Below are 15,385 nucleotides of genomic sequence, written 5' to 3'. Positions count from 1 at the left end.
AATGCTTCTAAGATTAATTTCCTACGATAGGTTTTAAGCTTTGAACCTGATTTCTCTCCTGTTTTTATAAGATTTTGAAGGACTTTGTGACGGTATATTTTGGCTAAAATACTTTTCTTGGTATGCTTACTTTGCACATAATTAAAATTTGAAGAAGTAGTTTTATCTGTACTGATAGCTGATTTTCTGTTAATTGTTTTTTGGTTTGTTTTACATTTTGATAGAGGAAGCAAAGTTGCTGTACTTGAAACTTCTTGTGTTTCACTAAATGATTGTATTAGCTGTTTTGTTTCAACATTTTTTACAAATTCTGCTAGAGATGGATGCTTATGTTGGACACCTTTATTTTCATTTGCTCTACTTTTGCGTTGCTTTCTACGGACTTGACTTTTGGTAGGCATTCTTTAGGGTCTGTTGAAAAAAATAAAGAAGATATGGGTTGGGGTGTTCTGGAATGTATGTGTGCTGTGCATGAGTGTTTGAGTAAGATGATAAAGATGTATGTAATGGTGTGTGATTGTGCATTGGGAACTAAAACTAGTAGGGATAGGTATTCTTGAATGTATGTGTTACTAAACTGGGGATCAGATGACAAACAAAAAGTAAGCTAGTGGTGTGGAAAAGTACAAATAGTAAATCTAATGTATACAATTAAAACAGTTGTTTGTTCTATAATATGAAAATTGTAGTGGTTCAGTTGGGTAATTTGTGTGTCCAAAAATAGAAATTTGACAGCCATTCTGGCTGTAAATCGCTGTTTAAGACATGGACATTTTTGGACAAAATGGTACAAAATCTCTATTTTTAGAAACCGAAATAGCTTGTATTAATGTTATAGTATATTTGATTAATAATACAAATGTTATGGTGATATTTTACTTACTTTTTTTTTTTAATGAACAGGTAACTTCTTAGTTTTTCTTTCTTCTTCGAATTCGGCTGCTTCTTTTCAGGAAACTGGTCTTCACTGCAATTGTAAAAGCTTCAAATTAGTAACTTTGTTTGTATATAGCACTGTTTTTAATTTAGATATTGATTTTTTTAACTGAAATCCTCAGTGCCTTCTGTAAAACCATTAAACTAATTTATTTACATAAGATACATTGCATCATTTCAGTACATATGATATGTTCTTAATGAACAAATTGTATTGAATGACTAACTGTAGCAAAAAAAAATATCTTTACTATTGTGTTTGCATGCAATTTTGTTTGAATATATGTAGTGTATATATTTCATTTAAAAAAATGTTAGTTTAACATGATTTGAGTGTGTGTGTATAAAGAAAGTAAAAAGTATAAAGGTTTATAAGTGATAGTTGATTTTAGGAAATTGAAAAAAGTACAGTAAATTAATTTTACAGATTTTGCAAGGTAAAAGTCTGTTTGAAAATGTATTCATCTACTATACAGAAAATATGCATACCTGAAGTTTGTGTTCATGCATATGGATATGCATGGAGCTGCAAGTAGAAATCTTGAAAACTTGTACAGTATTTCTGGTAGATGCTGCTTGCCAATGATATGACACTTGTACTCAGAGAGATTCAGAGTACATTTGCAGTGCTGATCTATGATGATGCAGTTAGATGTAGAGGTCTTGAATGTGATTGGTGCATGGTCATGTGATTTTTGAGGTACATCCAATGAGGGAATGGCAGAGAGAGTGTAGTGGAAATGGTAGAAGGGCTGTTCATTTTACGATATGTCCACGGACATGCCGGTAGTTCGCGGACATCGGGAGTTACATCCAGGGATTTTTGGGTTCAGAAGTCATGCAAATGAGAATAAGCACTGAAAGGGATTGGTCAGGAAAGTTTGGTGGGTGTGTTGTGCCAGGAGAGATTTTCTCAGATACTCTTTTTGCTGAAAGAACAACAGATAGCTATGGCTGTGTGTTTCAGAAAACAGATTGTTTGGATTTTAGGAGATTCGTGGATACATTGGTTGAAGGTGCATGCAGAAAGCTGTGGAGTAGCTGTAGATCTTGGATTCCCACATGTGGAAGTACACTGGCATGGAGTACGTGGAATGAAGTAGTTGTACTTGTTACCTCTCTGTGCTACTTTTGAGACAGAGCAACATCCAGACATAATTGTAATTCATTGTGGAGGGAACAGTTTAGGTCATGTGACTGGAATTTATTTGCAATTTGCTATGAAAGAAGGATTTAGGAAGGTTATGGACATGATTCCTAATTCTCAAGTGATATTTTCACGGATTGCGCAGAGACAAATGTGGCTTCGTTCTTCTTCATTTGGTCCACAAATGGAGAAAGCAAGGCGCAATGTCAATAAGGCTGTTTGTGCCTTTCTAAGAGATTTTGGCATGTCCTCTTTTCACAATGAAAATATTATGTTTTGTAGTACATACATTTTTCGCAGAGATGGAGTCCATCTTACTTATGCTGGCAATCAGATTTTTCTGAGAAATGTACAAAATGCATTGCGACCTTTTTTGGAATTACAACAACGATTTTGAAGTAGATGTTAAGCATTTACAATTTTTGACTTACAAACACCACCCAAAGGCTCTTTTCAGAGCCACCACTTCTTTCCAGAGAAAATTACAATGTTTGTGATGGAGTAGCAACCCAATTTTTTTAATGTTCGCGAACTGTCCGCAGACTTCTAAAAAATACAAAGAGCCCTGCTTCATTTATTTTCACTTCTATTTTTTGACTGGGAAAGGCGGCTCTGAAAAGAGCCTTATTTTTTTTTTGATTTTTGTAATTTTGTATTTTTTTGGTTTTTCAGACACGACACACTAGGAGAGGAGGGTAAAGGAGGGTAAGGGGATAAGAAAGGGCGAGCTGAGAGAGGAAGATGTAGAGTGGGTTTTATTTGGGTAGTGAGCAGGTCTTCTCGTGCTCTGAGACGATAGTCTCAAAAGCACTCTGAAGTCGCTCCCCCCTGCAGAGTACTGTGTCACAGTACATACATACAACTGTGACCCTCGAAAGGTAAGGGTCATCAGCATTCTGTATGGCCTGTGAGGCAGCTTGAGAAAGACGCTGTCCCACAATGGTGGTCCTTGTGGTGACAGGATCAGAAACAGAGGATGAAGTAGAGGAAATCAACCTGCTACGTTCTTCGCAAGGTGCAACCCTGCGAATAGCCCCAGAGTGAAATGACCTCAGGTGTCGCTTCATAGTAGTGGTCCCAAAGCTGTACTTACCGTGCTTCCCGCGACTGAGTATCATTTTGCACTCATTGCAGGTAACACGGTTCGCACGAGCCTTAGGACCATTCCCATGAATGGTAAATAACCGCCACACCCAAGACTCACACCTAGTGCGGGTAGTAGGGATTTCCTCTACCTCATTCTCATCATCCTCTTCTTCCTCCTCCACATCCTCACTCCTGTTCCCCTCTTCAGGCCCTTGGGGAGGTGGTGGTGGTGGAGGGGGTGGGGGTGGTGCTGAAGCAGGTGCAGCACCAAGTGGCATTTCAGCAGCCAAGGATGCCATCTCGATGATGGTGTAGTCTGCAGGTGGCAGCAAAAATCACTGTGTTCTGAAGAATAGCCAGAAACACAATGGGAATAAGCTCTTGGGTGTGGTCTTTTATATGGGTGCTTGTGCGCGGTCCACGGACATGCGCACTGTCCGCGGACAGATCGAACACAAAAAAAGGATCGGAAAGTTTCAAAAGGTATATAGAAACTCAAGATTGCTATGTGGGACTTGTGCCATGGTGAGATTTTATTGAAAAATATTATGGATTAACTGAAAATGTACTTTTAAATTGTTCGGGGACACGAACAGTGTCCGCATTTCAGGACACACGATGAGCGTGGGCGCGGTCATATGATCCATTCGCGAACTAGTCCGCGAAGGAAGCGTCTGTCCGCAGGACACCAAGTGCACAGAGATTGGTTAGCGCATGCGCATTGATGTCCTACGGACACTGTTCGGGTTCTGAAGTAATTAAAAGTGCGTCACACGTGTAACGAACATTTCAGGACACTGCGTGTGTTCTTAGAACAGTTTAAACTTGGTAGCGAACAGTAAGGACAGATATAGTGTTCTTCAGGACACGTGTAATTTAGTTTATGTACGAACATTTCAGGACACCAATTGTGTTCTTAGAACAGTTTCAATTGGGTAGCGAACACTACGAACAGGTATAGTTTTCTTCAGGACACCTCCATTTTCGTTTACGTACGAACATTTCAGGACACCAATAGCGTTCTTAGAACAGTTTGAACTTGCTAGCGAACAGTACCGGACAGGTATAGTGTTCTTTAGGAAACTTTAATTTTTGTTTGTTTACGAACAATTCAGGACACCGCGTGTGTTCTTAGTACAGTTTCATGTTGCTAGCGAACACTACGAACAGTTGTACTGATGTTCAGGACACATCATTTTCGTTTATTTACGAACATTTCAGGACACCAATTGTGTTCTTAGGACAGTTTTAAGTTGATAGCGAACATTACGGACAGATATAGTGTTCTTTAGAACACTTTAATTTTTGTTTCTTTACGAACATTTCAGGACACCACATGTGTTCTTAGAACAGTTTCAACTTGCTAGCGAACAGTACGAACAGGTGTGGTGTTCTTCAGGACACCTCCATTTTCGTTTATGTACGAACATTTCAGAACACTCGCACTGTCCGCGGACACTTTTATTGTTTTTTTTAAAAAAAAACGGAAACTATTCACAATACAATATAAAAATTAAACTTTATTTAACATATATTAATAATTTATGACAGAGAAGGTGAGGCAGAAACAGAAACAAAAACAGGAGAATTTGGGGTTTCAACATGATTGGTATTAGGTGAAGAAGGGATGGAAATCTCATCAAAACGTTTTGGATTATGGAGAGGGTTTGGGGATAATTGACTGGGATATGGTGAGGAGGGACAAGTACATGTGGGGCAATGGTATGAGGTTTTTGGTTTGAAATGATTTTTTACAAAAGTTTTTAAATTATTAAAATTAGCCAACAATACATCCATTTTTTCTTCTATATTGTGAAGACTGTTATCCATAACAGGGTTTTCTGAAGTTTTTTCTATTCTGGTATGCTCTGTACAAAAAAATAATATATATGTTAAATGTATATAAAATTTTTTATAAATAAATGGTTTATATTATAAAGTGTTTACCATTAGTCTCACTATCTTATGACATTTCTTCATGTGGGAAATTGTCCTCTAGCCATTCCAGAGTACTAGACATTTCTGTGAGAAAAAAAAAAAGATAATATATTTTTTAATCTAATACAGAAAGTTTATAAATAAATGAGTAAAATGAAGTACACTTAATATTTCTGGTAAGGTAAGTCCTATGTATTCAGTGGGTCTGGTCTTGTTCTCAGTTCTGTTGTGTCTGTGAGGTAATTATGTTGGAAGCCAATTTATCTTCTTGTGGTATATTCCATTTCAGAACATATTGTATTTAAATGAATGGTTAGTGTGTTACATATATGGGTTACATTTCTTATGTATTACTATATATAATGTGTTTGTGTGCTGCTTTTTGAATTTGTTAAATGTTCCTATATTATGATATAACAATCAAACATACTCCACCACCCCCCACCCCCACAGTTTTTAGGTAGTGGTATTGTTCTCCGAACATGTCCGTGAACATTAAATAAGTTCGCGGACATCAAGTTCATAAGAAGAGATCTAGTCAGTCCCATATGACATGTATATAAAGTCAAAGTCATTATTGTTAAGTTGTGCTACTAAAAACTATGAAATTCAGTGAAAAAACTTTGTTAAAGGGACGTTATGGTTAAGTTGCGCTACTAAAAACCTATGAAATTCAGTGAAAAAACTTTGTTAAGGGGACGTTATGGTTAAGTTGCGCTACTAAAAACCTATGAAATTCAGTGAAAAAACTTTGTTAAAGGGACGTTATGGTTAAAACTTTAACAAAGTTTTTTCACTGAATTTCATAGGTTTTTAGTAGCGCAACTTAACCATAACGTCCCTTTAACAAAGTTTTTTCACTGAATATATATATATATATATATATATATATATATACATGGAACCATGCTCTTTTGATCACAAAAGAACATACAATAGATAAATCAGATTTGATGAGAATCAAAGAGCTTCTTAAAATGGGGTGAGTTTGACCAACATTCTGACCAGGTTGTACAGGGGAGTAAATGGAAGAGTCACCAGGGACAATACATAAGTGGACATACCTAGATTAAGAACAACCAACATTGGACATGTTTAAGTGCAGGTAGGTGGTACGGCCAGCTGTGCTTTGGACCATGATGGGTGAAGTGCTAGAATGGAGGCAGAGGAAGCGAAAGAGGCAGGTTACAGGCGAGGTAAAAATGTTAGCTAGCAGGCAAATGATATGTGCATTAAGAGGGTAACTCTGAGGCAAAGTGGTAGGCTTTTAGTTTGGTTTCGACAAAACCCTTGTGTTGTGGACTGTTTCTCAGATGTCCTAGGGAAGAGAATTCCATGCAAGTGGAGGAAGAAGAGAGAAGAGAGAAAAGTGGAAGCGAGAGGAAGCAAAGCGAGAGCGAGGAGCCACAATGGTAGTCGAGGTGGCAGAGCAGAGATTACGAGAAGACTTATAGAGTTGAATAGAGGAGGATAGATACAGTGCTGTCTTGCCATGGATAGATGGGTGAATCAGGAGAATACATTTAAATCTGGCCCTCTTTGCATCGTCAGCCATCCAGCTTGGTGACAGTACTAGGAAGTAGGTTTGAAGTGAGGGAGTTCAAAGAGAGTACTGGTAGCAAAGTTAATTATCTTGTTGAGAGGACAGAAAGTATAGTTGGGGAGATCAAAGAGGATGCTGGAACACTAGGCCAGTTTACAGGAGAAAAAATGTGGTTAAGAGAAGTTTGGCAGTGTTAAAAGGAATGAGGCACTTGCTTTTCCTAATATTTAGGAGGTTGAGGCGAGCTGTTGTTCCAGTTTTGGATATGAAAGTAGAGCAGGTGTGAGAAGAGTCATAGATGAGGCTAAGGTTTCTAGCTGAAGAACAGTATGGAAGAGTGTCAGGTGGGAATTGAATAGGTAGCGGAAGAAGAGTACCTCTGTTTTGGTAGAGTTTAAAATTGGAGAGTGGGAAGCTATCCAATATTTAATGTCAGAGAGACAATTTTGGCATAAAGATCAGAGAAGATGATTTGGGTGTCATCCACGTAGAGTTGGTACGAGATAGTCAAGGAGAATAAGGATAGAGGATAGGTTTCAATGCTTAGCAGAGGCAATGAAGCTTGACACATTCATGAGAGCAGTTTCTGTGGAGTGACAGGAGCGGAAACCTGCTTGTAGGGGGTCTTGAAGGTTTTTGATGTGTAAGAAATTGGTAGATGGCCACCATGGAACAGGGTGAAGGAACTATACGTATCCCTTTTTACTTTCCATGGTGGCTATGCAAAGAGGGAAATTAAAAAAGAAAACAAAGAAGATGGCCGCCATGGATGTCGCGAAGGGACTACACGTAGTCCATTATCCTTTTCGTTGGCAACCTTTGAAATGAGATTAAAAAGAAAAAGTTGTCTGCCAGTTGCAGAAGAAAGAATGAGCAACGTGGCTGGACCGGTGCTTTGTCGGGCAGGTAAGGACCCGGCGAGGGCCAATCAGATAATTTGTAACAATCTGATTGTCCATCGCTTGGTTCTAATAGGATTTATACTACCTAAAGCATTGTTCACCATCCACCCCACATGGTGCCCTTGGTGCTGTTCTATTTGGTAGCTCCAGCCCTGAGTAGAAAATGGCAATGTTGTGAAATCACATGAAACCAATAACAGTGCATCACAAATGAAGGTCACTGTTTTATGTTTTTTATTTGTGTTGTGTAAACAGACAGTTTGCAGAAGCATGTGGACAAGCTCTCCAGGTCAATGAACGCCTTATAAAAGAGGATCAGTTGGAATATCAAGAAGAAATGAAGTCTCATTATAAAGACATGCTGAGTGAACTCTCGGCAATCATGGATGAACAGGTCAGTTGTGTTTTATGTATCTTCTAAGTTTTTATTGGGTGAAAGACAATACAAATTCCTAGGACACTGTAACATTCTTATCATCTTTCAAATGTCCTCCAATACACAGCAATCTTAATTATTCTTATAGCATCACCCTTACCATTGCTGTTGTCCTAGTTGGTGTTTATGTATTGTATTTTATTTATTAAAGAAAGTGAGTGCTTAAAACAGTAATGTTGTGGATGGAAAATGCAACAGTTCCTGAAACAGCCCCTTCTCATGGTACATTATAAGAGAGCAAAGTGGCACATGAGTAGGTTGAGTTCAGGTTGAACACCTGCATAATAATGGGAAAGAAACCTGATATATCATTCAAAAGTTGTACTATCTTAAATTATTTACAGAGATTATGATACAGTGTATACAAGTATTATCATAATTCACAACAGAGATGATGGGGAGCACATATTGGTGAAATACTGTGGTATTTGTGGCTATTTGCACTTTCAAGGTAGTGCAGATGGATGGAGTTTACTAACAGATTTGAGGGAAGGATGGTGGAAAAGCAAAAGAGCAGAAGCAGGATGTAGCAAAAGGGGGATGGAGAACTGATAGATTGATAAGCGAATTGGAGCCAAGTGAGTGAGTGTGGGAGTAGCTGGAAAATGAATCCACTAGTACATGTACAGATTTTAAGGCAAGACGAAGAAAGGAGATCTTTGGTAAATGGATCCATTGTGGAGTCAGTGAGCAGAAGTAGAAGAGGAATGAGGGAGGTTGAATAAAGTGCAAGTAGCACAGTTAGCAATTTTATTGCAAGGGTGAAAAGGCTACAGAGGGAGACCAAGGAGTAGCGATCAAGTCGACTGAGTATCAGGGTCGAGATTAAAGTTTTAGCTAAATAGACATAAGAAGGTGGCAGATTATCCTAATGTTAAGGATCTTGAGCTGGGCAGTGTTTGCAGTGGAGTTGATGCATGGATAGAAAGTTTATAGCTGAGGGTGGTAGGATTTCAAGGGGGAAAGAGATGTAGAATGAATGGAGGGGCTGAACATAGTGACAAAGAAGGTAGATTATTTTGGTCTTTGGGGAGTTAAGCATAAAACATTGAAATTTTTTGTAGTGTTTGATACCTGAGAAACAGAGGTGTGAGAAGGTCATGGGTGATTCCAAGGAATAGGAAGAAAATGTGGGCATCGCAACATATGGCAAGTGAGGGTGAAGAAGGAGATGATTTTTTCCAATGGAGGTGGTATAAAAGGTCAATTGCAGTGGCCCAGGACAGATCCTTGGGGGACCCTGTGAGGAAATCACTACTACTTTGCAGGAGTACAGGGATGAGTGGTGGTTGAAACTCCTACTCAGCCCCATGTTCCTATGAAACCAGCAGTGATCATAATCATGAAGGGGAAAAGGCACATCAAGACAAGTATACTTCCTTCACCGCTTATGGTAATGTGGGTTGAGGGCAAGCTATAGTCTTCAAAAGGGGTGTGAGCTAGCAAAGAAGCATCCAAATAACAACAGTGCTGTGATACCAAAATAATGGAAATATCCAATCAAGGTTCTGTAAAAGGTAGGGTACTTTAATTGACTTTAAATAAAACGAACCAAAAAATACTAACAACCCACAACTATATAGGTAGACACTAGGACACGGGTAGATAGGCAAAAACATCAGCTGCAATGTTCAAGTTCAAAGTATATGCCTCTAAAAGGTAAAGAGTGGTGGTCATCGATGTCTGTGGGGCCCTTAAAAACAGTCCTGGGGAACAGAACCCTTGGAAATAACTTCATATTCTTCTTTGGTGGCTCAGCAGCCTTGAGCCATGCTTCTTAGCTCTTGTCAGTGTTGAGAGAGTCAATTGGATGCGGTACTGATGTGATATGTCGATGTGTGGAATACCAGTGATCAGCTCAAACAGGCTAAACAGCAGGGACGCAAAGGCTGTGTTGATGCCTTGAAGTGGTTTAGTGAGTTCAAGGGATGATCCTTCTTCTGCCCTCCCAAGCTAGGAAGGTTACCAAGGGGAACTTGCAGGAGCTGACACCTCCAGTGAGCACAATCCAGCTTACCATTGTTCAGGCAGCAGGCAGGTCTTGTCCAAACAGCAGTTGACCACAAATGGTTCTCTGCAATGGGTGAGAGGGAGACCTACGCCCTCCTTGTTAGTCCTTAACATATTTTAGGGGAAACCTTTTTCTGATGTCCAAAAATAATTCAACTTAAGGGACATTCGCCATCTTATATACTTATTTTATCACAGCGGATTGGTCCATTTCAAGCCTTCTGTAGGGGTTCAATCCTTGAAGACAAGACTTTTTCTGGTGAAGTCAGTCTCAAAGTAATGTCTGCTGGAAGTTGGGAGAGGCATAGCAAGTATGCCTGGCCTAAGAAAATCTAAGATGGACCCTTCTCGTTGCTGTATCTTTTTTCCTGAGCTACTCTTACTCCTACTTTCCAAATATGTCTGTTAAATGAAAGAGACTTCATGAATTATCGTCCTTGTTTGTGCTCTCCATTGTCTTGGCAGGTATTGTCTCTGAAGCATGGTTCCCAGATAGCACTCTGTTTTTTGTTCCTGTCTTCTTTGGAAGGTGAACCGCTCTCCCAGAGAGAACAAAGGCCCTTGTAGTGCTGAACATAAATTACAAATGGTTTGTTTTCTGAGGAACTAATCCCCAGACAGGGGTGCACACACCTCTGACAATTGAATGGGTCACTAAAAAACATGTTGACAATCAAATTATGTTCAAAGGGTTGTACATACCCTTAGTCAACCATAGCAAATAAGACATGGTTCATATGTATTTATGAACCTGCCACAAGTCCTTTGGGGTACAAAATTATATATTTTGGATCAGGGCTACCCACAAAAAAGTTGGATCTTTAGGTTCCAGCAGGCTGTTGCAGGAATGCCCATGTTACCCTGTAACTGTTATGTTGCTAAACTAAAAGGCACTTGGTGGGGGTGTCATTAGACAGTTCCAGCAGAAATAAATGTTTGCACTATATATTTTTAAGCATTTGTGAAGGGAGGAGAGCTCAGGGGCAATGTGCAGGTCTTGGAAGCAAGACCACGCTGAGCAACACTGGTTCGAATCCCGGATCCGCGCTTAAAATTGACCTTCAGTATTAAGCAAGGTATAAATACCAGCATTTGCATAATCCCAATGTAAAAGGTGTAGTAAGATTGTTCCCCCCTCCCTCAACCCCTTTCCTTGTTGCACTTTGAGACACACACATGTATAGGCGCATTACAAATGAACTGTAAAACAAATTAAAAATGAGTATTCTGAAAGTAAGGTCAGATAAACAGATCACCCTTTATGAGATAGAAATACCAACATCATGTTGTATTAAAAATAAAAAAACAGAGAGTATGAAAACCTCACAGATGCATTCTGTCACAAATCCACAATAAATGCTGGATGAAATTTGCGGAAGTTTCGTTTTATGATATACCGAATGGTTGTTCAGAGGGGTAGGAGGCATGCCAGGTAAGAGCAATGTCATACAGACTAAGGTGAGAAAATTTAGAGAGGAGAGAGTAGTGATGAACTGTGTCGAAGACTGCCTAGATGTCAAGAAGGATAAGAAATTAGGAGAGCTTGGGGTTTTACACAGAAGTAGGAATGTTGGAGTGCTGCAGTTTAATGCAGAAAGGGGGCTCTTTCCATGCCCCTTTCCCTTGTTTTCCTGGAGCTTGTTTATTTATTTATTTATTACATTTGTATAGCGCACAACAGCCCATGGGCATCAAGGCGCTGTTTCTTGCTGGGAACTTAGTTACAGGGCAGGTACAGCTGGAAAATCCATTTATACATACGGTTGTACATTGATACATTAAAGCACATAATTGATTTATAAGTACATTTGAACTTATCCGGCTGAGCAGGTGATTATGATTATAGTGTGTATCTGGCGAAGAGAGCCGTTTTCATGGATTTTCGGAAAGCCATGAGGGATGCCTCACCCCGAATGGAAGGTGGTAGGGCATTTCAGTGTGAGGATGCGAGGTAGGGGAAGCTGGTGCCACCTGATCCTGCTCCTGCTTTCTTTACCATGGGCACGCAGAGCATGTTAGCGTAGGGTGTTCTTGTTGGCCTTGTGGCGGTAGAGAGGTGGATCCTTTGCGATAGGTAGTCAGGTGCAGAGAGGTGGATGCACTTGTGGGTCAGTGTCAATGTCTTGAATATTATCTTTTCTTTTATTGGTAGCCAGTGGGCTGATTTTCTGGCAGCCCTAATGTGTTCCCTTTTGGGGATGCCTTTGGCTGCGCGGAGTGCATTTTTCTGGATAACCTGAAAGTTTTCCTGATTTTGTTTGTAGATGTCCCTAAGAAAAGTACATTCCAATAGTCTAGCCCTGAGCCAGTAATGGCTCTGGCTATGTTGGTGCAGTTATCTTTGGATAGAAATGGTCTAACTACGTTAATGAGCTTAGCATGGTACGCAGCTGAAGAGGCAATTGGCACAGAACATTGTGGTCTATGAGTCAACCACTGCGGAGAGGTCAAGGAGTAGGACTAGGGCTGGTTTACCTAGGTCTCTGGCATCATCCATCTGGTTTTTTAGATCCAGTAGGGCAGTTTCAGTCCCGTGCCTATGGTGAAAACCAGATTGGCATAGTCCTAGCAGCTTGTTTTCCTCAATGAAGTGTTGCACCTGCAGGTAGACTGCTTTGTCCAGTATCTTGAGTAGGAATGGAACAGTTGTGATGGGCCTGTATTTGTTTGTAGAGGTGGGGTCCAGGGTGTTTTTTTAAGAGGGGGCGGACCCAGGGCTCCTTGAGGCAGGAAGGGACTTTCCCCATGGCAAAGGAGGCATTGACAAAGGCTGTTAGGAATGGAGCGAGGGTATCAGCACAGTCCTTGATGATTGTGGCAGGGCAGGAGTCAGCCTTACAGTTAGATGGCTTTATGGATCTCATGATGTTGATCATGTCTTTCTCCTGTGTGGACTTGAATGAGAATATCATGGAAGAGTCCGGGGATGAGAGGGGGTGGGGGTAGGAGAGTTGGGGAGTGAGTCTTTAGTGTCTTGTATTTTAGTTTGAAGCAAGTTCAGCTTGTTAAGCATAGCTGCTTGGATTTCGTCACACCATGTTTTATCCTTAGTGAGGTTCTGGGATGCAGGGGTAGGAGTCTCTAATTCTCTGAAGATGGAGAAGGTTTCTTTTGTATTAGATTTGGCTTTGGAGATCCTGGATTCAAAGGATTTAGTTTTGGCATGATTAATTGGGGCTGAGGAGGATGGGGGGAGGAGTAGGTGGTGGGGATGCTGAATGTGATAATGTGGTGGCCGGACCATGGTGTAGGGGTATTGCCTCTGATGAGGAGTGGGCAGTTATGCTGGGCAACCCAATCCAGGGTTCTGCCTAGGGTGTGGGTGGGGACAGAAATAGAGTTCCTGAACCCTATGGACTCAAGGGCAGAGTTAAGCGACTTGGTTGCTGGGTCCTTGGTGTCGTTAAGGCCTAGGTTAATGTCACTGAATAGGATGACTTTGGATGACTTCTTGAGGTTATTTGTCAGAAGGTGAGTGAGGGAAGCCTGGAAATCTCCAGCACCCATTTTCAGGAGTGGCAGACACAGATACAGTGGCATTCATGACATTGCAGTTCATAATAGGGGTGGAAGAATGTGGCATCACAGTATTAGCATTGGGGCACCCATTTTCAGGAGTGGCAGACATAGATACAGTGGCATTCATGGCATTGTAGTTTACAATGGGGACAGGGGCGAGTGAGGTTCTGGTCAAGATGAGGTGAGCTGTGGGGGTGGGCTCAATGGCCACAAGTTTAGTGATCAGTGGGATGGGGCTGGAGGTCTTTGTTTGGTGAGCTTTGCGTATTAGGTAATAGTGGTCCGGCGTCATAGTTTTTTGGTTAAGATCCATAAGGTTCGTGATGCATTGCATACTGGTCAAAGTAAGGGATTTGTGTCTGAGCGGTATGGGAGGGTGCACGCTTGTGCTACGGGCAGGGCCCGGACATCTGCTTGGTAGGCGTGCATTCTGGGCGCTTGTGGGCTGAGGCTGTGATGGGGACTGCGCTACATGCGTGCGCAAGCGAAGCCTCGTGAGTCTCAGGGCAGGGGGGCAGGACTCCTTACCTTGTCGAATCGGCTGGGCTCCACACTGGTGGCAGGCAAGCAGCAAAGAGTCTGGGCTCCCAAGGCTTCAGAGGTCCTGGACGCAGCATAAGAGTTCCGACGTGGCAGCGTTGAGCAGCGGAGAGCTGCAGAGAGGGGAGAAGGCCTTTTCCTCAGGCCTTCTCCGCATGGCTTTGCCTCCCAGCGCTCTCCCACTCCCTTTAAGGCAGGAGGGGAGACGCTGGCAGGGGGGCCCACCCAATCCAGACACAGGCCGGTGGTGGCAAAGCTTCTGGGGCAGATTGTGATGTTGTGGGACCCACGGCAACGCAGTCCACCATTTTGATCACGGGTGAGACCGCATGTGCATCCATGGGCTGACTGGATGCTGGGGGCACGCTGTAGTCCTCCGGCATCGCTTCCTTGTTTCCAACAGCTGTTCCTGGTACCAACTGATCAGGCAATTGCAGCAGAGCTGCAGAGAGAGGAGAAGGGCTTTGCCTGCCGGTGATCTCCCGCTCCCTTTAAGGCAGGAGGGGAGGCACAGGCAGGGGGGGCACCCAATCCGGACACGGGCCGGCAGCAGCAAAGCTTTTGGGGTGGATCGTGTTGTTGTGGGTCTCCACGGCAACTCGGTCCGCCATTTTGATCGCGGGTGAGACCGCATGTGCATACATAGCTGACTGGAGGCTGGGGGCACGCTGGAGTCCTCGGGCGTCGCTTCCATGTTTCCAACAGCTGTTCCTGGTAGCAGCTGGTCAGGTGATTGCAGCGGAGCTGCCGAGAGAGAAGGCCTTTTCCTCATGCTCCTCATTTTGGAGACAGGGCGCAGTTCGCTGTGACACTGGTTACATTAATTCATTCATTTAGTCATTTGTATAGTGCCTTTCACCATAATTATGGTTCCAATGCACGGTTGATTGAATGCCCTCAGTGGAACCAGAGTTCAAATTTGGGAGAAGTGGTAGGTGTTATTATGCGTGTGCACATTAAAGCCATTAAAGTTATGTGAGGGTGTCCAAGACCCTGCTCACCCATGTCTGAATGGCATGTGGATGGGCACAGCAAAGGTAAACTATGAACTAAACTGTGGAGGGATTGTGTTTAAGGAGATGTAGAAGTATGTAAGAAGCAACCGTTCTAACTTTTGTCATTGAAGGTAGCTTCATTCTTATGGCAGAGGTGTTATGCAATAGTGTTTGTGCTGTATGTGAGTGTGGAATGAGTCTGTGCCTTCCACTAAGTTATGAAGGCGCTGTGTGCAAAGAGAGAAAATGAGTTAACTGAACAAACAACAATATCTACAACCTGAGCACAGGGAAGATGTGTTCTCTGGGGGAGAGTGTGATGAGGATCCTTGC

The 15,385-nt window shown here is 41.9% G+C and overlaps 1 protein-coding gene across 5 annotated transcripts in view; it reads left to right on the top strand.

The window, feature by feature from the left end:
* DOCK10 (dedicator of cytokinesis 10) overlaps positions 1 to 15,385 on the top strand; it is a 2,208,289-nt gene that overhangs the window by 2,161,897 nt on the left and 31,007 nt on the right. For all 5 annotated transcript variants that reach the window (XM_069618176.1, XM_069618179.1, XM_069618177.1 and 2 more), the window contains one exon: positions 7,808 to 7,946. In XM_069618176.1, coding sequence (XP_069474277.1) covers positions 7,808 to 7,946 — 139 coding nt within the window. The remainder of the gene's footprint in view (positions 1 to 7,807; positions 7,947 to 15,385) is intronic.

The sequence above is a fragment of the Ambystoma mexicanum genome, chromosome 10, assembly GCF_040938575.1.
Source record: "Ambystoma mexicanum isolate Mex_15411 chromosome 10, UKY_AmexF1_1, whole genome shotgun sequence".
In the NCBI taxonomy this organism is placed as follows: Eukaryota; Metazoa; Chordata; class Amphibia; order Caudata; family Ambystomatidae; genus Ambystoma; species Ambystoma mexicanum.
The sequence above is the reverse complement of the archived record's forward strand: the minus strand, read 5'-3'. Positions and strand labels throughout refer to the sequence as shown.